Source organism: Oncorhynchus keta, chromosome 22 (genome assembly GCF_023373465.1).
Source record: "Oncorhynchus keta strain PuntledgeMale-10-30-2019 chromosome 22, Oket_V2, whole genome shotgun sequence".
Taxonomy (NCBI): Eukaryota; Metazoa; Chordata; class Actinopteri; order Salmoniformes; family Salmonidae; genus Oncorhynchus; species Oncorhynchus keta.
Genome location: NC_068442.1, coordinates 54,718,045 through 54,744,793, shown reverse-complemented (window position 1 = coordinate 54,744,793; position 26,749 = coordinate 54,718,045). Strand labels below are relative to the sequence as shown.

Genomic DNA, 26,749 nt, shown 5'->3' with positions numbered 1-26,749 from the left:
CCCTTACCTCACCTCGCTCATCAACGCATCCCTGACCGCTGGCTACGCCCCTCCCGCCTTCAAGAGAGCGAGAGTTGCACCCCTTCTGAAAAAACCACCACACTCGATCCCTCCGATGTCAACAACTACAGACCAGTATCCCTTCTCTCTTTTCTCTCCAAAACTCTTGAGCGTGCGTCCTTGGCCAGCTCTACCGCTATCTCTCTCAGAATGACCTTCTTGATCCAAATCAGTCAGGTTTCAAGACCAGTCATTCAACTGAGACTGCTCTTCTCTGTATCACTGAGGCGCTCCGCACTGCTAAAGCTAACTCTCTCTCCTCTGCTCTCATCCTTCTAGACCTATCGGCTGCCTTCGATACTGTGAACCATCAGATCCTCCTCTCCACCCTCTCCGAGCTGGGCATCTCCGGCGCGGCCCACGCTTGATTGCGTCCCTACCTGACAGGTCGCTCCTACCAGGTGGCGTGGCGAGAATCTGTCTCCTCACCACGCGCTCTCACCACTGGTGTCCCCCAGGGCTCTGTTCTAGGCCCTCTCTTATTCTCGCTATACACCAAGTCACTTGGCTCTGTCATAACCTCACATGGTCTCTCCTATCATTGCTATGTAGACGACACACAATTAATCTTCTCCTTTCCCCTTCTGATGACCAGGTGGCGACCGCATCTCTGCATGTCTGGCAGACATATCAGTGTGGATGACGGATCACCACCTCAAGCTGAACCTCAGCAAGACGGAGCTCCTCTTCCTCCCGGGAAGGACTGCCCGCTCCATGATCTCGCCATCACGGTTGACAACTCCATTGTGTCCTCCTCCCAGAGCGCTAAGAACCTTGGCGTGATCCTGGACAACACCTGACGTTCTCAACTAACATCAAGGCGGTGTCCCGTTCCTGTAGGTTCATGCTCTACAACATCCGCAGAGTACCCACCCTGCCTCACACAGGAAGCGGCGCAGGTCCCAATCCAGGCACTTGTCATCTCCGTCTTGATTACTGCAACTCGCTGTTGGCTGGGCTCCCTGCCTGTGCCATTAAACCCCTACAACTCATCCAGAACGCTGCAGCCCGTCTGGTGTTCAACCTTCCCAAGTTCTCTCACGTCACCCCGCTCCTCCGCTCTCTCCACTGGCTTCCAGTTGAAGCTCGCATCCGCTACAAGACCATGGTGCTTGCCTACGGAGCTGTGAGGGGAACGGCACCTCAGTAACTCCAGGCTCTGATCAGGCCCTACACCCAAACAAGGGCACTGCGTTCATCCACCTCTGGCCTGCTCGCTCCCTACCACTGAGGAAGTACAGTTCCCGCTCAGCCCAGTCAAAACTGTTCGCTGCTCTGGCCCCCAATGGTGGAACAAACTCCCTCACGACGCCAGGACAGCGGAGTCAATCACCACCTTCCGGAGACACCTGAAACCCCACCTCTTCAAGGAATACCTAGGATAGGGTAAGTAAGGGTAAGTAATCCTTCTCACCCCCAAAAAAAAGATTTAGATGCAAGCGGCTGTTCCACTGGATGTCATAAGGTGTATGCACCAATTTGTAAGTCGCTCTGGATAAGAGCGTCTGCTAAATGACTTAAATGTAAATGTGGAGTGGTTGAAAAAAAAAAAAGAGTTTTAATGACTACAACCTAAGTGTATGTAAACTTCCCACTTCAACTGTCTATCTGGGAATCACTGACTAATACATCTGTAGTATCCCAGGGTGTGATGTTGCATTTCAACATTTCAGTGGGAAGGAGAGGTGCTGATTACCCATATGAAAATCAAGAGTATTTTGAGGGAAAGTTATTACACAATGTACAGTATGACATGTGTTTACTCATATAAAAGCGCTTGCATTTTCAGGTGCAATTCATAATGCTGAGCCTATCAAAATCATATTAATGATACCTTGAAATCAAATCTCCCTTTTCAAAATGTGACGATGCAGGATACCTACAAATACACCTACAAATACATCTACAAACACATCTACAAATACATCTACAAACACCTACAAATACATCTACAAACACATCTGCAAACACATCTACAAATACATCTACAAACACCTACAAATACATCTACAAACACATCTACAAATACATCTACAAACACATCTACAAATACATCTACAAACACACCTACAAATACATCTACAAACACCTACAAATACATCTACAAACACATCTACAAATACATCTACAAATACATCTACAAATACATCTACAAACACCTACAAATACATCTACAAATACATCTACAAATACATCTACAAATACATCTACAAACACCTACAAATACATCTACAAACACCTACAAATACATCTACAAATACATCTACAAACACATCTACAAATACATCTACAAACACATCTACAAATACATCTACAAACACATCTACAAATACACCTACAAACACATCTACAAACACCTACAAATACATCTACAAACACCTACAAATACATCTACAAACACATCTACAAATACATCTACAAACACATCTACAAATACATCTACAAACACATCTACAAATACATCTACAAACACCTACAAATACATCTACAAACACCTACAAATACACCTACAAATACATCTACAAACACATCTACAAACACATCTACAAATACATCTACAAACACCTACAAATACATCTACAAACACATCTACAAATACATCTACAAACACCTACAAATACATCTACAAACACATCTACAAACACATCTACAAACACATCTACAAATACATCTACAAACACCTACAAATACATCTACAAATACATCTACAAATACATCTACAAATACATCTACAAATACATCTACAAACACATCTACAAACACACCTACAAATACATCTACAAACACCTACAAATACATCTACAAACACCTACAAATACATCTACAAATACACCTACAAATACATCTACAAATACACCTACAAATACATCTACAAATACATCTACAAATACATCTACAAATACATCTACAAATACACCTACAAACACCTACAAATACATCTCGATTTAAAAGAGCAGGCTACATGCTAACTACATCACTGCTCCGCTAATGTTTTGCAGAGTATAGTATGCTAAGCTATCCCAGGAAGATTTGGGGCTAGCTGCCAGACCTACTGCTGTTGTCCTCAGGCTACAGAACAGACAGACCTACTGATGTTGTCCTCGGGCTACAGGACAGAGAGACCTACTGCTGTTGTCCTCGGGCTACAGGACAGACAGACCTACTGCTGTTGTCCTCGGGCTACAGGACAGACAGACCTACTGCTGTTGTCCTCGGGCTACAGGACAGACAGACCTACTGCTGTTGTCCTCGGGCTACAGGACAGACAGACCTACTGCTGTTGTCCTCGGGCTACAGGACAGACAGACCTACTGCTGTTGTCCTCGGGCTACAGGACAGACAGACCTACTGCTGTTGTCCTCGGGCTACAGGACAGACAGACCTACTGCTGTTGTCCTCGGGCTACAGGACAGACAGACCTACTGCTGTTGTCCTCGGGCTACAGGACAGACAGACCTACTGCTGTTGTCCTCAGGACAGACAGACCTACAGGACAGGACAGACAGACCTACTGCTGTTGTCCTCGGGCTACAGGACAGAGACCCTACTGCTGTAGTCCTCGGGCTACAGGACAGAGAGACCTACTGCTGTTGTCCTCGGGCTACAGGACAGAGAGACCTACTGCTGTTGTCCTCGGGCTACAGGACAGAGAGACCTACTGCTGTTGTCCTCGGGCTACAGGACAGAGAGACCTACTGCTGTTGTCCTCGGGCTACAGGACAGACAGACCTACTGCTGTTGTCCTCGGGCTACAGGACAGAGAGACCTACTGCTGTTGTCCTCGGGCTACAGGACAGACATACCTACTGCTGTTGTCCTCGGGCTACAGGACAGACAGACCTACTGCTGTTGTCCTCGGGCTACAGGACAGACAGACCTACTGCTGTTGTCCTCGGGCTACAGGACAGAGAGACATACTGCTGTTGTCCTCGGGCTACAGGACAGAGAGACCTACTGCTGTTGTCCTCGGGCTACAGAACAGACATACCTACTGCTGTTGTCCTCAGGGTACAGGACAGAGAGACCTACTGCTGTTGTCCTCGGGCTACAGGACAGACAGACCTACTGCTGTTGTCCTCGGGCTACAGGACAGACAGACCTACTGCTGTTGTCCTCGGGCTACAGGACAGACAGACCTACTGCTGTTGTCCTCGGGCTACAGGACAGACAGACCTACTGCTGTTGTCCTCGGGCTACAGGACAGACAGACCTACTGCTGTTGTCCTCGGGCTACAGGACAGAGAGACCTGCTGTTGTTGTCATGTATGGTGGAACTAGAGCCCACAAACCTCTAATAGTGGAGCTAGAGCCCACAAACCTCTAATAGTGGAGCTAGAGCCCACAAACCTCTAATACTGGAGTTAGAGCCCACAAACCTCTAATACTGGAGTTAGAGCCCACAAACCTCTAATACTGGAGTTAGAGCCCACAAACCTCTAATACTGGAGTTAGAGCCCACAAACCTCTAATACTGGGTTAGAGCCCACAAACCTCTAATACTGGAGTTAGAGCCCACAAACCTCTAATACTGGAGTTAGAGCCCACAAACCTCTAATACTGGAGTTAGAGCCCACAAACCTCTAATACTGGAGTTAGAGCCCACAAACCTCTAATACTGGAGTTAGAGCCCACAAACCTCTAATACTGGAGCGAGAGCCCATAAACCTCTAATAGTGGAGCTAGAGCCCATAAACCTCTAATAGTGGAGCTAGAGCCCATAAACCTGTAATAGTGGAGCTAGAGCCCATAAACCTGTAATAGTGGAGCTAGAGCCCACAAACCTCTAATACTGGAGTTAGAGCCCATAAACCTCTAATTGTGGAGATAGAGCCCATAAACCTCTAATAGTGGAGATAGAGCCCATAAACCTCTACCCTACAGATGGACACCGGAGCTGAAATCTTCTTCACAGAGGACATTGGACTTGTGCTTCATGTTCCTGACAGGGTGCAGGGTAGTAGGATAGGGTGTGTGGTAAGGATGGTAAGATGGTAGGATGGTAAGGATGGTAGGGTGGTAAGGATGGTAGGGTGGTAAGGATGGTAAGATGGTAAGATGGTAGGGTGGTAAGGATGGTAAGGATGGTAAGATCGTAGGGTGGTAAGATGGTAGGGTGGTAAGATGGTAGGGTGGTAGAGTGGTAAGGATGGTAAGATGGTAGGGTGGTAGTGTGGTAAGATGGTAGGGTGGTAAGATGGTAGGATGGTAGGATGGTAGTGCGGTAAGATGGTAGGGTGGTAAGATGGTAGGGTGGTAGTGTGGTAGGATGGTAGTGCGGTAGGATGGTAGGGTGGTAAGATGGTAGTGTGGTAAGATGGTAGGGTGGTAAGATGGTAGGGTGGTAGTGTGGTAGGGTGGTAAGGTGGTAGTGTGGTAAGGTGGTAAGATGGTAGGGTGGTAAGATGGTAGGGTGGTAGTGTGGTAAGGCTGGTAAGATTTTTATTTTATTTCACCTTTATTTAACCAGGTAGGCCAGTTGAGAACACCTTTATTTAACCAGGTAGGCTAGTTGAGAACACCTTTATTTAACCAGGTAGGCTAGTTGAGAACAAGTTCTCATTTACAACTGCGACCTGGCCAAGATAAAGCACAGCAGTGTGAACAGACAACACAGAGTTACACATGGAGTAAACAATTAACAAGTCAATAACACAGTAGGAAAAAAGAAAGTCTATATACATTGTGTGCAAAAGGCATGAGGAGGTAGGCGAATAATTACAATTTAGCAGATTAACACTGGAGTGAAATGATCAGATGGTCATGTAAGAGCGTCTGCTAAATGACTTAAATGTAAAAATGTAATGTACAGGAAGATATATTGGTGTGCAAAAGAGCAGAAAAGTAAATAAATAAAAACAGTCTGGGGATGAGGTAGGTAGATTGGGTGGGCTATTTACAGATGGACTATGTACAGCTGCAGCGATCAGTTAGCTGCTCAGATAGCTGGTGTTTAAAGTTGGTGAGGGAGATAAAAGTCTCCAACTTCAGAGATTTTTGCAATTTGTTCCAGTAACTGGCAGCAGAGAACTGGAAGGAAAGGCGGCCAAATGAGGTGTTGGCTTTAGGGATGATCAGTGAGATACACCTGCTGGAGCACGTGCTACGGATGGGTGTTGCCATCGTGACCAGTGAACTGAGATAAGGTAGGTGGTAGTGTGGTAAGGATGGTAAGATGGTAGGGTGGTAGTGTGGTAAGGATGGTAGGGTGGTAGTGTGGTAAGGATGGTAAGATGGTAGGGTGGTAGTGTGGTAAGGATTGGTCCTTCTGTAGCTCAGTTGGTAGAGCATGGCGCTTGTAACGCCAGGGTAGTGGGTTCGATTCCGGGACCACCCATACGTAGAATGTATGCACACATGACTGTAAGTCGCTTTGGATAAAAGCGTAAGGATGGTAATGTGGTAGGGTGGTAAGGATGGTAATGTGGTAAGGAGGGTAATGTGGTAGGATGGTAATGTGGTAGGATGGTAAGGTGGTAGTGTGGTAAGGATGGTAATGTGGTAAGGATGGTAATGTGGTAGGGTGGTAAGGATGGTAATGTGGTAAGGAGGGTAATGTGGTAGGAGGGTAATGTGGTAGGATACTCACCTCACAGAGAGCAGTGAACCTGTGGTCTATGTTCCTGACAGGGTGGTAGTGTGGTAGGATGGTAATGTGGTAGGATACTCACCTCACAGAGAGCAGTGAACCTGTGGTCTATGTTCCTGACAGGGTGGTAGTGGTAGGATGGTAATGTGGTAGGATACTCACCTCACAGAGAGCAGTGAACCTGTGGTCTATGTTCCTGACAGGGTGGTAGTGTGGTAGGATGGTAATGTGGTAGGATACTCACCTCACAGAGAGCAGTGAACCTGTGGTCTATGTTCCTGACAGGGTGGTAGGGTGGTAATATGTTCCTGACAGGGTGGTAGGGTGGTAATATGTTCCTGACAGGGTGGTAATGTGGTAGGAGGGTAATGTGGTAGGATACTCACCTCACAGAGAGCAGTGAACCTGTGGTCTATGTTCCTGACAGGGTGGTAGGTAAAGGTGGTGAACGGGTAGTCTGTAGCGAACGGGTTCCATTTAGACAAGAACGAGGGTTCCCTTAGCCGGTCCCAGAACACACGCACACCCTCTCCTTCTCTCCTGAAACACAGAGAGGTTATCAGAACACACCCTCTCCTCCTCTCCTGAAACACAGAGAGGTTATCAGAACACACCCTCTCCTTCTCTCCTGGAAACACAGAGAGGTTATCAGAACACACCCTCTCCTCCTCTACTGGAAACACAGAGAGGTTATCAGAACACACCCTCTCCTCCTCTCCTGGAAACACAGAGAGGTTATCAGAACACACCCTCTCCTCCTCTACTGGAAACACAGAGAGGTTATCAGAACACACCCTCTCCTCCTCTACTGGAAACACAGAGAGGTTATCAGAACACACCCTCTCCTTCTCTCCTGGAAACACAGAAAGGTTATCAGAACACACCCTCTCCTCCTCTACTGGAAACACAGAAACAACATTATCAGAACACACGCACACCTTCTCCTCCTCTCCTGGAAACACAGAGAGGTTATCAGAACACACCCTCTCCTTCTCTCCTGGAAACACAGAAAGGTTATCAGAACACACCCTCTCCTTCTCTCCTGGAACCACAGAAACAACATTATCAGAACACACCCTCTCCTCCTCTACTGGAAACACAGAAACAACATTATCAGAACACACCCTCTCCTCCTCTACTGGAAACACAGAAACAACATTATCAGAACACACGCACACCTTCTCCTCCTCTCCTGGAAACACAGAGAGGTTATCAGAACACACGCACACCCTCTCCTCCTCTACTGAAACCACAGAACAACATTATCAGAACACACCCTCTCCTTCTCTCCTGGAACCACAGAACAACATTATCAGAACACACCCTCTCCTCCTCTCCTGGAAACACAGAAACAACATTATCAGAACACACCCTCTCCTTCTCTCCTGGAAACACAGAAACAACATTATCAGAACACACCCTCTCCTTCTCTCCTGGAAACACAGAACAACATTATCAGAACACACCCTCTCCTCCTCTCCTGGAAACACAGAAACAACATTATCAGAACACACCCCTCTCCTCCTCTCCTGGAAACACAGAACAACATTATCAGAACACACCCTCTCCTTCTCTCCTGGAACCACAGAACAACATTATCAGAACACAGAAACACAGAAAAACATTATCAGAACACACCTCTCCTTCTCTCCTGGAAACACAGAAACAACATTATCAGAACACACCCTCTCCTTCTCTCCTGGAAACACAGAACAACATTATCAGAACACACCCTCTCCTCCTCTCATGGAAACACAGAACAACATTATCAGAACACACCCTCTCCTCCTCTCCTGGAAACACAGAAAGGTTAGCAGAACACACCCTCTCCTTCTCTCCTGGAAACACAGAAACAACATTATCAGAACACACCCTCTCCTTCTCTCCTGGAAACACAGAACAACATTATCAGAACACACCCTCTCCTCCTCTCCTGGAAACACAGAAAGGTTAGCAGAACACACCCTCTCCTTCTCTCCTGGAAACACAGAAACAACATTATCAGAACACACCCTCTCCTTCTCTCCTGAAACCACAGAAACAACATTATCAGAACACACCCTCTCCTTCTCTCCTGGAAACACAGAAAGGTTAGCAGAACACACCCCTCCTCTCTCCTGAAACCACAGAAACAACATTATCAGAACACACCCTCTCCTTCTCTCCTGAAACCACAGAAACAACATTATCAGAACACACCCTCTCCTCCTCTCCTGAAACCACAGAAAGGTTATCAGAACACACCCTCTCCTCCTCTACTGGAAACACAGAAAGGTTATCAGAACACACCCTCTCCTGAAACCACAGAAAGGTTATCAGAACACACCCTCTCCTTCTCTCCTGGAAACACAGAAACAACATTATCAGAACACACCCTCTCCTTCTCTCTTGAAACCACAGAACAACATTATCAGAACACACCCTCTCCTTCTCTCCTGGAAACACAGAAAGGTTATGAGAACACACCCTCTCCTCCCTCCTGAAACAACATTATCAGAACACACCCTCTCCTTCTCTCCTGGAAACACAGAACAACATTATCAGAACACACCCTCTCCTCCTCTCTTGGAAACACAGAAAGGTTATCAGAACACACCCTCTCCTTCTCTCCTGGAAACACAGAAACAACATTATCAGAACACACCCTCTCCTCCCCTCCTGAAACAACATTATCAGAACACACCCTCTCCTTCTCTCCTGGAAACACAGAAACAACATTATCAGAACACACCCTCTCCTCCTCTCCTGGAAACACAGAAAGGTTATCAGAACACACCCTCTCCTCCTCTACTGGAAACACAGAAAGGTTATCAGAACACACCCTCTCCTCCTCTCCTGGAAACACAGAACAACATTATCAGAACACACCCTCTCCTCCTCTCTTGGAAACACAGAAAGGTTATCAGAACACACCCTCTCCTCCCCTCCTGGAAACACACACAGCCAGAACAGGACTGGCCACCGCACATATGCTCTCTCTAATTCTCTCTTTCTTTCTCTCTCTCTCTCGGAGGACCTGAGCCCTAGGACCGTGCCCCAGGACTACCTGACATGATGACTCCTTGCTGTCCCCGGTCCACCTGACTGTGCTGCTGCTCCAGTTTCAACTGTTCTGCCTTGTTATTATTCGACCCTGCTGGTCATTTATGAACATTTGAACATCTTGGCCATATTCTGTTATAATCTCCACCCGGCACAGCCAGAAGAGGACTGGCCACCCCACATAGCCTGGTTCCTCTCTAGGTTTCTTCCTAGGTTTTGGCCTTTCTAGGGAGTTTTTCCTAGCCACCATGCTTCTACACCTGCATTGCTTGCTGTTTGGGGTTTTAGGCTGGGTTTCTGTACAGCACTTTGAGATATCAGCTGATGTACGAAGGGCTTTATAAATACATTTGATTTGAAAAGTATAACAGTCTGTCACTAACCCATAACAGTATAACAGTCTGTCACTAGCCCATAACAGTACAACAGTCTGTCACTAGCCCATAACAGTACAACAGTCTGTCACTAGCCCATAACAGTACAACAGTCTGTCACTAGCCCATAACAGTACAACAGTCTGTCACTAGCCCATAACAGTACAACAGTCTGTCACTAGCCCATAACAGTACAACAGTCTGTCACTAGCCCATAACAGTACAACAGTCTGTCACTAGCCCATAACAGTACAACAGTCTGTCACTAGCCCATAACAGTACAACAGTCTGTCACTAGCCCATAACAGTACAACAGTCTGTCACTAGCCCATAACAGTACAACAGTCTGTCACTAACCTAGCTACTACATTTACATTTGACATTTAAGTCATTTAGCAGACGCTCTTATCCAGAGTGACTTACAAATTGGTGCATTCACCTTATGACATCCAGTGGAACAGCCACTTTACAATAGTGCATCTAAATCTTTTAAGGGGGGTGAGAAGGATTACTTTATCCTATCCTAGGTATTCCTTAAAGAGGTGGGGTTTCAGGTGTCTCCGGAAGGTGGTGATTGACTCCGCTGTCCTGGCGTCGTGAGGGATTTTGTTCCACCATTGGGGGGGCCAGAGCAGCGAACAGTTTTGACTGGGCTGAGCGGGAACTGTACTTCCTCAGTGGTAGGGAGGCGAGCAGGTCAGAGGTGGATGAACGCAGTGCCCTTGTTTGGGTGTAGGGCCTGATCAGAGCCTGGAGGTACTGAGGTGCCGTTCCCCTCACAGCTCCGTAGGCAAGCACCATGGTCTTGTAGCGGATGCGAGCTTCAACTGGAAGCCAGTGGAGAGAGCGGAGGAGCAGGGTGACGTGAGAGAACTTGGGAAGGTTGAACACCAGACGGGCTGCAGCGTTCTGGATGAGTTGTAGGGGTTTAATGGCACAGGCAGGGAGCCCAGCCAACAGCGAGTTGCAGTAATCCAGGGCACATACTTTACTGAATGTGCAATCTGTTTACTAGGCTTACATGCCACCTGGCCACAGCATATTTCTTCCTCCAACTTATTTTCCTTGCCAGTTTCCTTCTCTTGCAATTTTAAGTAAATATTTATCTCTTTCTCTCGCTTGCTCTCTCAATGAAAAGGCCCTGAAGGTATATCTTTAAACAGCTAGGCCTGTAGAGTCTGAGAGGTAAACAGAGCCTTACTAACCCTGTAGAGTCTGAGAGGTAAACAGAGCCCTACTAACCCTGTAGAGTCTGAGAGGTAAACAGAGCCCTACTAACCCTGTAGAGTCTGAGAGGTAAACAGAGCCTTACTAACCCTGTAGAGTCTGAGAGGTAAACAGAGCCTTACTAACCCTGTAGAGTCTGAGAGGTAAACAGAGCCCTACTAACCCTGTAGAGTCTGAGAGGTAAACAGAGCCCTACTAACCCTGTAGAGTCTGAGAGGTAAACAGAGCCCTACTAACCCTGTAGAGTCTGAGAGGTAAACAGAGCCCTACTAACCCTGTAGAGTCTGAGAGGTAAACAGAGCCCTACTAACCCTGTAGAGTCAGAGGTAAACAGAGCCCTACTAACCCTGTAGAGTCTGAGAGGTAAACAGAGCCTTACTAACCCTGTAGAGTCAGAGGTAAACAGAGCCTTACTAACCCTGTAGAGTCTGAGAGGTAAACAGAGCCCTACTAACCCTGTAGAGTCTGAGAGGTAAACAGAGCCCTACTAACCCTGTAGTCTGAGAGGTAAACAGAGCCTTACTAACCCTGTAGAGTCTGAGAGGTAAACAGAGCCCTACTAACCCTGTAGAGTCTGAGAGGTAAACAGAGCCCTACTAACCCTGTAGAGTCTGAGAGGTAAACAGAGCCCTACTAACCCTGTAGAGTCTGAGAGGTAAACAGAGCCCTACTAACCCAGTAGAGTCTGCATCCCAAAGGCACCATATTCCCCACATAGAGCACTAATTTTGACAAGAGCCTCATTCTTTAAAATGACAGGATGTTGGCACTGCCCTCTATTCAGTGGAGATCTATCGTTCACAGTACACTTTACACAGTATGTCTATCAATCACTATCTAGATTCTAGTGCACACAGATTTAATAACAGCTCTTCAAGGTATTAACGTCTGCCAGTAACTGCCATTGTGATACTTGGACTGTGTGCCAAATGGTGGCCTATTACCTTCACAGTACCAAATGGTGGCCTATTACCTTCACAGTACCAAATGGTGGCCTATTACCTTCACAGTACCAACTGGTGGCCTATTACCTTCACAGTACCAACTGGTGGCCTATTACCTTCACAGTACCAACTGGTGGCCTATTACCTTCACAGTACCAACTGGTGGCCTATTACCTTCACAGTACCAAATGGTGGCCAATTACCTTCACAGTACCAAATGGTGGTCAATTACCTTCACAGTACCAAATGGTGGCCTATCACCTTCACAGTACCAAATGGTGGCCAATAACCTTCACAGTACCAAATGGTGGCCTATTACCTTCACAGTACACTAATAATAATAATAATAATAATAATAATATATGCCATTTAGCAGACGCTTTTATCCAAAGCGACTTACAGTCATGTGTGCATACATTCTACGTATGGGTGGTCCCGGGAATCGAACCCACTACCCTGGCGTTACAAGCGCCATGCTCTACCAATTGAGCTACAGAAGGACCACTACTTTTGACAATGACCCATGTGTCAAAAGAAGTGCATTATATATTCCTCCCTTTCCCACATCTCTCCCCTCTGGTCCTCCTCTCCCCCTCTGGTCCTCCTCTCCCCTCCCTCTCCCCTCTGGTCCTCCTCTTCCCCTCTGGTCCTCCTCTCCCCTCCCTCTCCCCTCTGGCTCCCCTCCCTCTCCCCTCTGGCTCCCCTCCCTCTCCCCTCTGGTCCTCCTCTCCCCTCTGGTCCTCCTCTCCCCTCTGGTCCTCCTTTCCCCTCTGGTCCCCCTCTCCCCTCTGGTCCCCCTCTGGTCCCCCTTTCCCCTCTGGTCCTCCTCTTCCCCTCTGGTCCTCCTCTTCCCCTCTGGTCCTCCTCTCCCCTCCCTCTCCCCTCTGGCTCCCCTCCCTCTCCCCTCTGGTCCTCCTCTCCCCTCTGGTCCTCCTCTCCCCTCTGGTCCTCCTCTCCCCTCCGGTCCTCCTCTCCCCTCCGGTCCTCCTCTCCCCTTCCTCTCCCCTCTGGCTCCCCTCCCCCTGGTCCTCCCTCCCCTGGTCCTCCCTCTCCCTCTTCCTCTCCCCTCTGGTCCTCCCCTCCCCTGGTCCTCCTCTCCCCTCCGGTCCTCCTCTCCCCTTCCTCTCCCCTCTGGCTCCCCTCCGGTCCTCCTCTCCCCTTCCTCTCCCCTTCCTCTCCCCTCTGGCTCCCCTCTGGTCCTCCTCTCCCCTCTGGTCCTCCTCTCCCCTCTGGTCCTCCTCTCCCCTCCGGTCCTCCTCTCCCCCCTCTCCCCTCTGGCTCCCTCTGGTCCTCCTCTCCCCTCTGGCTCCCCTCTGGTCCTCCTCTCCCCTCCGGTCCTCCTCTCCCCTCCGGTCCCCTCTCCCCTTCCTCTCCCCTCTGGCTCCCCTCTGGTCCTCCTCTCCCTCCGGTCCCCTCTCCCCTCCTCTCCCTCCCTGGCTCCCCTCTGGTCCTCCTCTCCCTCTCCCCTCTGGTCCTCCCTCCCCTCCCTCTCCCCTCTGGCTCCTCCCCTCTGGTCCTCCTCTCCCCTCTGGTCCCCCTCCCCTCTGGTCCTCCTCTCCCTCTCCCCTTTGGTCCTCTTCTCCCCTCCCTCTCCCCTCTGGTCCTCCTCTCCCCTCCCTCTCCCCTCTGGTCCTCCTCTCCCCTCCCTCTCCCCTCTGGTCCTCCTCTCCCCTCCCTCTCCCCCTCCGGTCCTCCCCTCTCCCCTCCGGTCCTCCTCTCCCCTCCGGTCCTCCTCTCCCCTCCGGTCCTCCTCTCCCCTCCGGTCCTCCTCTCCCCTTCCCTCTCCCCTCTGGCTCCCCTCTGGTCCTCCCCTCCCTCTCCCCTTTGGTCCTCTTCTCCCCTCTCCCCTCTGGTCCTCCCTCCTCCCTCTCCCCTCTGGTCCCCCTCCCCCTCTCTCCTCCTCTGGCCCCCTCTCCCCTCTGGTCCTCCTCTCCCCTCCGGTCCTCCTCTCCCCTCCGGTCCTCCTCTCCCCTCCCTCTCCCCTCTGGCTCCCCTCTGGTCCTCTCCCCTCTGGTTCCCCTCCCCTCTCTCCCCTCTGGCTCCCCCTCTGGTCCTCCTCTCCCTCTCCCCTCTGGTCCTCCTCTCCCCTCCGGTCCTCCTCTCCCTGGTCCTCCCTCTCCCCTCTGGTCCTCCTCTCCCCTCCTGGTCCTCCTCTCCCCTCTGGTCCTCCTCCTCTCCCCTCTGGTCCTCCCTCTCCCCTCCGGTCCTCCTCTCCCCTCTCTGGTCCTCCTCTCCCCTCCCTCTCCCCTCTGGTCCTCCTCTCCCCTCTGGTCCTCCTCTGGCCCCCTCTCCCCTCTGGCTCCTCCTCTGGTCCCCTCTCCCCCTCTCCCCCCTCTGGTCCTCCTCTCCCCTCCCTCTCCCCTCTGGCTCCTCTCCCCTCTGGTCCTCCTCTCCCTCTGGTCTCCCCTCCCCTCTGGTCCTCCTCTCCCCTCCTCCCCTCTCCCCTTGGTCCTCTTCTCCCCTCCCTCTCCCCTCTGGTCCTCCTCTCCTCTCCTCCTCCCCTCCCCTCTCCCCTCTGGTCCTCCTCTCCCCTCTGATCCTCCTCTGGCCCCCGGTCCTCCCCTCTGGTCCCCCTCCCCCGGTCCTCCTCTCCCTCTCTGGTCCTCCTCTCCCCTCTGGTCCTCCTCTCCCCTGGTCCTCTCCCCTCTGGCTCCCCTCTGGTCCTCTCCCCTCTGGTCCTCCTCTCCCCTTCCTCTCCCCTCTCCCCCTGGCTCCCCTCTGGTCCTCCTCTCCCTCTCCCCTCTGGTCCTCCCTCTCCCCTCCCTCTCCCTCTGGTCCCCTCCCCTCTCCTCCTCTCCTCTCTGGCCCCCTCCCCTCTGGTCCTCCTCTCCCTCTCCCCTTTGGTCCTCTTCTCCCCTCCCCCTCTGGCCCCCTCTGGTCCTCCTCTGGTCCCCTCTGGCCCCCTCTGGTCCTCCTCTCTCCCCCCCTGGTCCCCCTCTGGTCCTCCCTCTCCCCCTGGTCCCCCTCTCCCCTCTGGTCCCCTCTCCCTCTCCGGTCCCCTCCCCTCTGGCCCCCTCTCCCCCTCTGGTCCTCCTCTGGCCCCCTCTCCCCTCTGGTCCTCCTCTGGCCCCCTCTCCCCCTCTGGTCCTGGCCCCTCTCCCCTCTGGTCCTCCTCTCCTCTCCCCTCTGGTCCTCCTCTCCCCTCTGGTCCCCTCTCCCCTCTGGTCCTCCTCTCTCCCCTCTGGTCCCCCTCCCCCTCTGGTCCTCCTCTCCCCTCCGGTCCTCCTCCTCTCCCCTCTGGTCCTCCTCTCCCCTCTGGTCCTCCCTCTCCCCTGGTCCTCCTCTCCCCTCCCTCTCCCCTCTGGTCCTCCCTCTCCCCTCTGGCTCCCTCCCCTCTCCCCTCTGGTCCCCCCTCCCCCTCTGGTCCTCCTCTGGCCCCCTCTCCCCTCTGGTCCTCCCTCTCCCCTCTGGTCCTCCTCTCCCCTCTGGTCCTCCTCCCCTCCCCTCTGGTCCTCCTCTCCCCTCTGGTCCTCCTCCCCTCCTCCCCTCCCCTCTCCCCTCTGGTCCTCCTCTCCTCTCCCCTCTGGCCCCCTCTGGTCCCCCTCCCCTCTGGTCCTCCTCTCCCCTCCGGTCCTCCTCTCCCCTCCGGTTCCTCCTCTCCCCTCCCTCTCCCCTCTGGTCCTCCTCTCCTCTCCCCTCCCTCTCCCCTCTGGCCTCCCTCCCCCTCTGGCCCCCTCTGGCCCCCCCCTCTGGTCCTCCTCTCCTCTCCCCTCCCTCTCCCCTCTGGCCCCCTCTGGTCCTCCTCTGGTCCCCCTCTGGTCCCCTCTGGCCCCCTCTGGTCCCCCCTCTGGCCCCCTCTGGTCCTCCTCTCCCCTCTGGTCCCCTCTCCCTCTGGTCCCCCTCTGGTCCTCCTCTCCTCTCCCTCTCCCCTCTGGCCCCTCTCCCCCTCTGGTCCTCCTCTGGCCCCCTCTCCCCTCTGGTCCTCCTCTGGCCCCCTCTCCCCCTCTGGTCCTCCTCTGGCCCCTGGTCTCCCCCTCTGGTCCTCCTCCTCTGGTCCCCCTCTCCCCTCTGGTCCTCCCTCTCCCCTCTGGTCCCCTCCCCCTCCTCCTCCTCTCTCCCCTCCGGTCCTCCCCCTCTGGTCCTCCTCTCCCCTCCCTCTCCCCTCTGGTCCTCCTCCCTCTCCCCTCTGGCTCCCCCCCTCTCCCTCTGGCCCCCTCTCCCCTCTGATCCTCCTCTGGCCCCCTCTCCCCTCTGGTCCTCCTCTCCCCTCCGGTCCTCCTCTCCCCTCTGGTCCTCCCTCTCCCCTCTGGTCCTCCTCTCCCTCTCCCCTCTCCCCTCTGGTCCTCCCTCTCCCCTCTGGTCCTCCCTCTCCCCTCTGGTCCTCCTCTCCCCTCTCCCCCTCTCCCCTCTGGTCCTCCTCTCCCCTCCGGTCCTCCTCTCCCCCTCCGGTCCTCCTCTCCCCTCCCTCTCCCCTCTGGTCCTCCTCTCCCCTCTCCCCTCCCTCTCCCCTCTGGCCCCCCTCCCCCTCTGGCCCCCTCCCCTCTGGTCCTCCTCTCCTCTCCCCTCCCCTCTCCCCTCTGGCCCCCTCTGGTCCCCCTCTGGTCCCCCTCTGGCCCCCTCTGGTCCTCCTCCCTCTCCCCTCTGGCCTCCCTCCCCTCTGGTCCTCCTCTGGCCCTGGTCCCCCTCTGGTCCTCCTCTCCTCTCCCTCTCCTCTGGCCCCTCTCCCCTCTGGTCCCCTCTGGCCCCCCTCCTCTGGTCCCCTCTGGTCCCCCTCTGGCCCCCTGGTCCCCCTCTGGCTCCCCCTCTGGTCCTCTGGCCCCCTCTCCCCTCTGGTCCCCCCTCCTCCCTCTGGCCCCCTCCCCCTCTGGTCCTCCTCTCCCCTCTCCCCTCCCCTCTGTCCCCCCTCTCCCCCTCTGGTCCCTCCTCTGGTCCTCCCTCTCCCCCTCTGGTCCTCCTCTGGCCCCCTCTCCCCTCTGGTCCTCCTCTGGCCCCCTCTCCCCCTCTGGTCCTCCTCTGGCCCCTCTCCCCCTCTGGTCCTCCTCTGGCCCCCTCTCCCCTCTGGTCCTCCTCTGGCCCCCTCCCCCTCTGGTCCTCCTCTCCTCTCCCCTCTGGCCCCCTCCCCCTCTGGTCCTCCTCTCCTCTCCCCTCTGGCCCCCTCCCCCTCTGGTCCTCCTCTGGCGCCCCTCTCCCCATAAATTAACTCACTGACATTCCCTACCTTACTCTCTTGGACAGCCCTGTGCATTTTCCTTCTGATTTCTCAGAAAAACTGCTCGCTAAGCTAACAGTAAACGATTGGTTTCCCTATTACTATTACCTATTACTCACTACATGAACTGTTGAAGCTCAGGCATGACTGGGTGTTTAGTGCACTTTATACACCTCAGGTGAGTCACAAACAGTAGCTCTTTGTTTTCCAGGGAATTGAGTGATGCATTCTGCCTGGTGAAAACAAATGTAATCTTTATTTGCCCAGGGAAGTCCCTTGGCATAAATTATGTATTTAAAAAAAAAAGTCTTTTCACGAGGGAGACCTGATGACAGCTAGTTACATAGTCAAACACATAACGAGGCACATATAGGTCTCTCTCTCTCTCTCGTGTAAATTATAGGTTATTTTGTAGTGTAAATTGCATGAGCAAATAGACAAATCCCTCTGAGATAGAGTTCAGGGTGTGGCTATTTGGGATCTCAGCAGAGCTCACACACACACGGACGTTCAAACCTAACTCCCCTTTCCATAGCTGCGGGAGTAAGGGCTGCTGGAAATGCTGAAGCACCCATGGTGTTCAGATGGTAAAACTCTGAGAATGTGTGTCGTTGCAGTAAAAAACAAAATATAGATATATATAGATGTATAGATATAGAGATATATACACACGTACATATATACACATGTACATATATACACACGTACATATATACACACGCACATATATACACACGCACATATATACACACGCACATATATATACACACACACACACACACACACACACACACACACACACACACACACACACACACACACACACACACACACACACACACACACACACACACACACACACACACACACACACACACACACACACACACACACACACAAAATATGTGGACACCTGATCGTCCAACAACTCATTCCAAAAACATGGGCATTAATATGGAGTTGGTCCCCCCTCCCTTTGCTGCTGTAACAGCCTCCACTGTTGTGGGAAGGCTTCTGTTAGATGCAGTAACATTTCTCCGGGGACTTGCTTCCAATTCAGCCACAAGAGCATTAGTGAGGTCTGTGCAACTTCCAGTGTGTGTTTACTGTGAACACTGAGGCTGTACCCACTTTAAGTTACAGTTTTACTGTGAACACTGAGGCTGTACCCACTTTAAGTTACAGTTTTACTGTGAACACTGAGGCTGTACCCACTTTAAGTTACAGTTTTACTGTGAACACTGAGGCTGTACCTGCTTTAAGTTACAGTTTTACTGTGAACACTGAGGCTGTACCCACTTTAAGTTACAGTTTTACTGTGAACACTGAGGCTGTACCCACTAAGTTACAGTTTTACTGTGAACACTGAGACTGTACCCACTAAGTTACAGTTTTACTGTGAACACTGAGGCTGTACCCACTAAGTTACAGTTTTACTGTGAACACTGAGGCTGTACCCACTAAGTTACAGTTTTACTGTGAACACTGAGGCTGTCCCCACTTTAAGTTACAGTTTTACTGTGAACACTGAGGCTGTACCCACTTTAAGTTACAGTTTTACTGTGAACACTGAGGCTGTACCCACTAAGTTACAGTTTTACTGTGAACACTGAGGCTGTACCCACTTTAAGTTACAGTTTTACTATGAACACTGAGGCTGTACCCACTTTAAGTTACAGTTTTACTGTGAACACTGAGGCTGTACCCACTTTAAGTTACAGTTTTACTGTGAACACTGAGGCTGTACCTGCTTTAAGTTACAGTTTTACTGTGAACACTGAGGCTGTACCCACTTTAAGTTACAGTTTTACTGTGAACACTGAGGCTGTACCCACTAAGTTACAGTTTTACTGTGAACACTAAGGCTGTACCCACTTTAAGTTACAGTTTTACTGTGAACACTGAGACTGTACCCACTTTAAGTTACAGTTTTACTGTGAACACTGAGACTGTACCCACTAAGTTACAGTTTTACTGTGAACACTGAGGCTGTACCCACTAAGTTACAGTTTTACTGTGAACACTGAGGCTGTACCCACTAAGTTACAGTTTTAACTGTGGCCAGGTAGGCTACTGTGGCTATTTGATCCTAATGTAGGGCCTACCAGAGTGGTCTACCATCAGAAACAATGGAGAAAATGCACCCCATAATATTTTAACATGGAAATAGCTGTTCTGTCATTCAGCCTTCAGTAGCAGCCAATGTGTGGTGTTAAATGTAGGGCTACATTCCATGAGACTTTAGAAAAAAAAACATGCAGGGCTTCACATGAACCTGTTTATCCACTTGTTCTTCAGACAAGGAGGTGACTGACAATGTTGTTGTGTTTGAAAGAGAAACCACTTTACAAAATAAAATGCATTATTATTCCCATACCATTTACTGGAGAATCAGACTAATCATGCTACTCTCTGCCTATTGGCTACTTCACTTATTCAAAATACAACACTGCCCCTTTAAGACAACAAAAAAAGCCCTTTTCTTGACTGGCTTTTCAAAGACGGCTAGAAATGTGCTCTCCCCTCTGGTCCTCCTCTCCCCTCTGGTCCTCCTCTCCCCTCTGGTCCTCCTCTCCCCTCCCTCTCCCCTCTGGTCCTCCTCTCCCCTCTGGTCCTCCTCTCCCCTCTGGTCCCCTCTCCCCTCTGGTCCTCCTCTCCCCTCTGGTCCTCCTCTCCCCTCTGGTCCTCCTCTCCCCTCCCTCTCCCCTCTGGTCCTCCTCTCCCCTCTGGTCCTCCTCTCCCCTCCCTCTCCCCTCTGGTCCTCCTCTCCCCTCTGGTCCTCCTCTCCCCTCTGGTCCTCCTCTCCCCTCTGGTCCTCCTCTCCCCTCTGGTCCCTCCCCTCTCCCCTCTGGTCCTCCCTCTCCCTCCGGTCCCCCTCCCTGGCCCCCTCTGGTCCCTCCTCTCCCCTCTGGTCCTCCTCCCCCTCTGGTCCTCCTCTCCCCTCTCTGGTCCTCCCTCTCCCCTCTGGCCCCCTCTGGTCCCCCTCCTCTCCCCTCTGGTCCTCCCTCTCCCCTCTGGTCCTCCTCTCCCCTCTGGTCCCCCTCCTCTCCCTCTCCCCTCTGGTCCTCCCTCTCCCCTCCCTCTCCCCCTCCCCCTCTGGTCCTCCTCTGGCCCCCTCTCCTCCTCCCCATCTGGTTAACTCACTGACATTCCCCTCTCTTGGTCCCCCTCTCCCCTCAGCCCTGTGCATCTTTCCTTCTGATTCCCCTCTGGAAAAACTGGCTCGCTCAGGTGACAGTCCCCTCTGGTCCTCCTCTTTTAAACAACCACTTCCCCATTGCTGACTACAAATGATCCATAACTGGGCTAATAACTCACTAACTAGCAACTGGATAAGAACCCTCTGGCACACATGGCTCCCCTCTGGTAGCTCTCTCTGTGATCTCAAAACAAGCACATCTAGTCATGACCACTCATGCTGTAAACACAGTCCAGTTTCCTCTGTCCTCCTCTCCCCTCTGGCACAGAGTCCTCCTCTCCCCCATATAAGGCAATAGTCTATTTGGCATATCTGGACTACTGCAGCTGTGATTGGTAATGCCTCTGGTCTGGTCCTCCTCTCCCCTCTGGTCCTCCCTCTCCCCTCCCTCTCCCCTCTGGTCCTCCTCTCCCCTCTGGTCCTCCTCTCCCCTCTGGTCCTCCTCTCCCCTCCTCTCCCCTCTGGTCCTCCCTCCCCTCTGGTCCTCCTCTCCCCTCTGGTAACGCTCAATAGAATCCTACTGGTCCTCCTCTCCCCTCCCTCTCCCCTCTGGATGAGTTCTTCCTACTCTGAAAATCTCTTGCATAGTTCAATTTGTTTCTCCCTCTGGTCCTCCTCTCCTCTCCCCTCCTCTCCCCTCGTCTGCATTGAGCCCCCTCTCCCCTCTGGCTAATATTGCATTGATTTGATCATAATTGCCACAGTAAAAGGGAACTCACTGACGATAGCCCTGTGTTATTTCTCTGAAAAGGGATGAAAACTCTAAAAAACTTCCCCAGTTCAATCCATCTGGTGCTTCTCTCAATGAGCTCATATTTCTTCTGCGATCTCTGCACATCTAGTCATGACCCTGGGAGCTGTAAACACCCAGTTTCCAATGAATGGCACAGAGCCATATAAGGCAATAGTCTATTTGCATATAGGACTACTGCAGCTGTGATTGGTGCCCCTGTGTAAAGTGTGGGCTATACCCAATAGTCCTACCCGATGAGCTGAAAATCTCTTGCATAGTTCAATTTGCGGTCATTGAGTGGCTAATATTGCTGATTTACCCGCAGTCCCCGGGAGCTGTACCCGCAGTGAAAACCCTAGGGAGTTCAATCTTCGTCCTGTCAATGAGCTCATATTTCTTCAGCTCTGCTTCCCTGGGAGCTGTACCCGCAGTCCCCGGGAGCTGTACCCGCAGTCCCCGGGAGCTGTACCCGCAGTCCCCGGGAGCTATACCCGCAGTCCCCGAGAGCTGTCCCCGCAGTCCCCGGGAGCTGTACCCGCAGTCCCCGGGAGCTGTACCCGCAGTCCCCGGGAGCTGTCCCCGCAGTCCCCGGGAGCTGTCCCCGCAGTCCCCGGGAGCTGTACCCGCAGTCCCCGGGAGCTGTACCTGCAGTTCCTGAGAGCTGTACCTGCAGTCCCTGGGCTACTGTGTGCCCACACACGCGGGCAACTTAGAGTGATCATTGGCCAGTCAAGTTCTTTCACACCGATCTCGACAAACAATTTCTGCAATTGCATTGCTTTGTGTATGAAACACAGCAGGTATCCCATTGAGGCCTTGCTTTGTGTATGAAACACAGCAGGTATCCCATTGAGGCCTTGCTTTGTGTATGAAACACAGCAGGTATCCCATTGAGGCCTTGCTTTGTGTATGAAACACAGCAGGTATCCCATTGAGGCCTTGCTTTGTGTATGAAACACAGCAGGTATCCTATTGAGGCCTTGCTTTGTGTATGAAACACAGCAGGTATCCCATTGAGGCCTTGCTTTGTGTATGAAACACAGCAGGTATCCCATTGAGGCCTTGCTTTGTGTATGAAACACAGCAGGTATCCCATTGAGGCCTTGCTTTGTGTATGAAACACAGCAGGTATCCCATTGAGGCCTTGCTTTGTGTATGAAACACAGCAGGTATCCCACCCATTGAGGCCTTGCTTTGTGTATGAAACACAGCAGGTATCCCACCCATTGAGGCCTTGCTTTGTGTATGAAACACAGCAGGTATCCCATTGAGGCCTTGCTTTGTGTATGAAACACAACAGGTATCCCATTGAGGCCTTGCTTTGTGTATGAAACACAGCAGATATCCCATTGAGGCCTTGCTTTGTGTATGAAGTCCAGCAGGTATTCCATTGAGGCCTTGCTTTGTGTATGAAACACAGCAGGTATCCCATTGAGGCCTTGCTTTGTGTATGAAACACAGCAGGTATCCCATTGAGGCCTTGCTTTGTGTATGAAACACAGCAGATATCCCATTGAGGCCTTGCTTTGTGTATGAAACACAGCAGGTATCCCATTGAGGCCTTGCTTTGTGTATGAAACACAGCAGGTATCCCATTGAGGCCTTGCTTTGTGTATGAAACACAGCAGGTATCCCATTGAGGCCTTGCTTTGTGTATGAAACACAGCAGGTATCCCATTGAGGCCTTTGTCCTATGCTGTAATGTCCATACTTCCCTCCTCTTATCAATAAAGTTTTCAATAAATTATTGGGTTATTAAATGAAGATATGACTGGAGTTCTCTCTGGGGACAAATCTACAGTTATAAAAAGTGTCCAAGTAGGCTTCTGTGGCTATTTGATCATAATGTTGGGCCTACCAGAGTGGCCTACCATCAAAAATAATGGATAAAACGCAAAGCATAACATTTTAACAGTGGTGGAAAAAGGTATCCGATTGTCATACTTGAGTAAAAGTCAAGATACCTTAATTAAAAATGACTCACCCAGTAAAATACTACTTGAGTATTGCATTTTAAAAATACTTGTAATTCCTAAAATATACTTAAGTATCAATAGTAAAAGTATAAATCATTTCAAATTCCTTACAAAGCAGACGGCACAATTGTCTTTAAAAAAAAATGTAAGTGACGAATAGCTAAGGGCAAACTCCAACACTTAGACATAATTTACAAATGAAGCATTTGTGTTTTAGTGAGTCCTCCAGATCAGAGGCAGTAGGGATGATCAGAGATGTTCTCTGTTTAGTGAGTCCTCCAGATCAGAGACGGTAGGGATGACCAGGGATGTTCTCTGTTTAGTGAGGCCTCCAGATCAGAGTCAGTAGGGATGACCAGGGATGTTCTCTGTTTAGTGAGTCCTCCAGATCAGAGGCAGTAGGGATGACCAGGGATGTTCTCTGTTTAGTGAGTCCTCCAGATCAGAGGCAGTAGAGATGACCAGGGATGTTCTCTGTTTAGTGAGTCCTCCAGATCAGAGGCAGTAGAGATGATCAGGGATGTTCTCTGTTTAGTGAGTCCTCCAGTTCAGAGGCAGTAGGGATGACCAGGGATGTTCTCTGTTTAGTGAGTCCTCCAGATCAGAGGCAGTAGAGATGACCAGGGATGTTCTCTGTTAAGTGAGTCCTCCAGATCAGAGGCCGTAGGGATGACCAGGGATGTTCTCTGTTTAGTGAGTCCTCCAGATCAGAGGCAGTAGGGATGACCAGGGATGTTCTCTGTTTAGTGAGTCCTCCAGATCAGAGTAGGGATGCCAGGGGATGTTCTCTGGGATCCAGATCAGAGGCCGTAGGGATGATGTTCTCTGTTTAGTGAGTCCTCCAGATCAGAGGCAGTAGGGATGACCAGGGATGTTCTCTGTTTAGTGAGTCCTCCAGATCAGAGGCAGTAGAGATGATCAGGGATGTTCTCTGTTTAGTGAGTCCTCCAGATCAGAGGCAGTAGAGATGACCAGGGATGTTCTCTGTTTAGTGAGTCCTCCAGATCAGAGGCAGTAGGGATGATCAGGGATGTTCTCAGTGGTCCTCCAGATGTAGAGATGACCAGGGATGTTCTCTGTTTAGTGAGTCCTCCAGATCAGAGGCAGTAGAGATGACCAGGGATGTTCTCTGTTTAGTGAGTCCTCCAGATCAGAGGCAGTAGGATGACCAGGGATGTTCTCTGTTTAGTGAGTCCTCCAGATCAGAGGCAGTAGGGATGACCAGGGATGTTCTCTGTTTAGTGAGTCCTCCAGATCAGAGGCAGTAGAGATGACCAGGGATGTTCTCTGTTTAGTGAGTCCTCCAGATCAGAGGCAGTAGAGATGACCAGGGATGTTCTCTGTTTAGTGAGTCCTCCAGATCAGAGGCAGTAGAGATGACCAGGGATGTTCTCTGTTTAGTGAGTCCTCCAGATCAGAGGCAGTAGGGATGATCAGGGATGTTCTCTGTTTAGTGAGTCCTCCAGATCAGAGGCAGTAGAGATGATCAGGGATGTTCTCTGTTTAGTGAGTCCTCCAGATCAGAGGCAGTAGGGTTGACCAGGGATGTTCTCTGTTTAGTGAGTCCTCCAGATCAGAGGCAGTAGAGATGACCAGGGATGTTCTCTGTTTAGTGAGTCAGCCAGATCAGAGGCAGTAGGGATGACCAGGGATGTTCTCTGTTTAGTGAGTCCTCCAGATCAGAGGCAGTAGAGATGATCAGGGATGTTCTCTGTTTAGTGAGTCCTCCAGATCAGAGGCAGTAGGGATGACCAGGGATGTTCTCTGTTTAGTGAGTCCTCCAGATCAGAGGCAGTAGAGATGACCAGGGATGTTCTCTGTTTAGTGAGTCCTCCAGATCAGAGGCAGTAGGGATGACCAGGGATGTTCTCTGTTTAGTGAGTCCTCCAGATCAGAGGCAGTAGGGATGACCAGGGATGTTCTCTGTTTAGTGAGTCCTCCAGATCAGAGGCCGTAGGGATGCCCAGGGATGTTCTCTGTTTAGTGAGTCCTCCAGATCAGAGGCAGTAGGGATGACCAGGGATGTTCTCTGTTTAGTGAGTCCACCAGATCAGAGGCAGTAGAGATGATCAGGGATGTTCTCTGTTTAGTGAGTCCTCCAGATCAGAGGCAGTAGAGGTGACCAGGGATGTTCTCTGTTTAGTGAGTCCTCCAGATCAGAGGCAGGGATAGGGATGACCAGGGATGTTATCTGTTTAGTGAGTCCTCCAGATCTGAGGCAGTAGAGATGATCAGGGATGTTCTCTTTATAAGTGTGTTAATAGGATCCTTGTTCAGCAACTAAATACGTCCACTGCTGGTATACTTCCTATTTTGGTGAATGTAGTACGACATCCGGGAAATTTTGGCATACTAAATACTGGACACTACCGTTCAAAAGTTTGGGGTCACTTAGAAATGGCCTTGTTTTTGAAAGAGAGCCATTTTTTTTGGTCCATTCCATGAAATGAGTTGTAAAAATGAATAGAAAATATAGACATTGTCAAGGTTATAAATGAATGATTTTTAATTGAAATAATAATTGTGTCCTTCAAACTTTGTTTTCGTCAAAGAATCCTCCATTTGCTGCAATTACAGCCTTGCAGACCTTTGGCATTCTAGTTGTCAATTTGTTGAGGTAATCTGAAGAGATTTCACCCCATGCTTCCTGAAGCTCCTCCCACCAGTTGGATTGGCTTGATGGGCACTTCTTACGTACCATACGGTCAAGCTGCTCCCACAACAGCTCAATAGGGTTGAGATCTGGTGACTGTACTGGCCACTCCATTATAGACAGAATACCAGCTGACTGCTTCTTCCCTAAATAGTTCTTGCATAGTTTGGAGCTGTGCTTTGGGTCATTGTCCTGTTGTAGGAGAAAATTGGCTCCAATTAAGCGCCGTCCACAGGGTATGGTATGGCGTTGCAAAATGGAGTGAAAGCCTTCCTTGTTCAAGATCCCTTTTACCCAGTACAAATCTCCCACTTTACCTCCACCAAAGCACCCCCAGACCATCACATTACCTCCACCAATGCACCCCCAGACCATCACATTGCCTCCACCAAAGCACCCCCAGACCATCACATTACCTCCACCAAAGCACCCCCAGACCATCACATTCACATCGCCTCCACCAAAGCACCCCCAGACCATCACATTACCTCCACCAAAGCACCCCCAGACCATCACATCGCCTCCACCAAAGCACCCCCAGACCACCTCACCATCACATTGCCTCCACCAAAGCACCCCCAGACCATCACATTGCCTCCACCAAAGCACCCCCAGACCATCACATTACCTCCACCAAAGCACCCCCAGACCATCACATAGCCTCCACCAAAGCACCCCCAGACCATCACATTGCCTCCACCAAAGCACCCCCAGACCATCACATTGCCTCCACCAAAGCACCCCCAGACCATCACATTGCCTCCACCAAAGCACCCCCAGACCATCACATTACCTCCACCAAAGCA

General features: G+C 51.1%; 1 protein-coding gene and 2 long non-coding RNA genes across 14 annotated transcripts in view; 1 reads left to right on the top strand and 2 right to left on the bottom strand.

Annotated features, from left to right (window-relative positions):
* Positions 1-26,749, bottom strand: part of tprg1 (tumor protein p63 regulated 1) — an 81,301-nt gene that overhangs the window by 8,249 nt on the left and 46,303 nt on the right. The window contains 1 exon segment of the mRNA XM_052475653.1: positions 7,033-7,186. Coding sequence (XP_052331613.1) covers positions 7,033-7,186 — 154 coding nt within the window.
* LOC127910751 (uncharacterized) lies at positions 1,510-5,020 on the bottom strand. Of its 10 annotated transcripts, XR_008076098.1 has the most exons (6): positions 4,929-5,020; positions 4,581-4,870; positions 4,086-4,523; positions 3,864-3,937; positions 2,440-3,516; positions 1,510-2,079 (listed from the first exon to the last, which is right to left on the bottom strand). It is a non-coding gene; the product is annotated as an uncharacterized LOC127910751 (long non-coding RNA). The 10 variants fall into 10 exon arrangements; XR_008076103.1 differs by having other exon boundaries at positions 1,510-1,939; positions 4,581-5,014; XR_008076100.1 differs by having other exon boundaries at positions 1,510-2,299; positions 2,718-3,516; positions 4,581-5,014.
* LOC127910752 (uncharacterized) lies at positions 22,136-24,019 on the top strand. 3 transcript variants are annotated; one of them, XR_008076107.1, is made up of 3 exons: positions 22,136-22,278; positions 22,320-22,483; positions 22,861-24,019. It is a non-coding gene; the product is annotated as an uncharacterized LOC127910752 (long non-coding RNA). The 3 variants fall into 3 exon arrangements; XR_008076108.1 differs by having other exon boundaries at positions 22,779-24,019; XR_008076109.1 differs by lacking the exon at positions 22,861-24,019 and adding an exon at positions 22,738-22,819.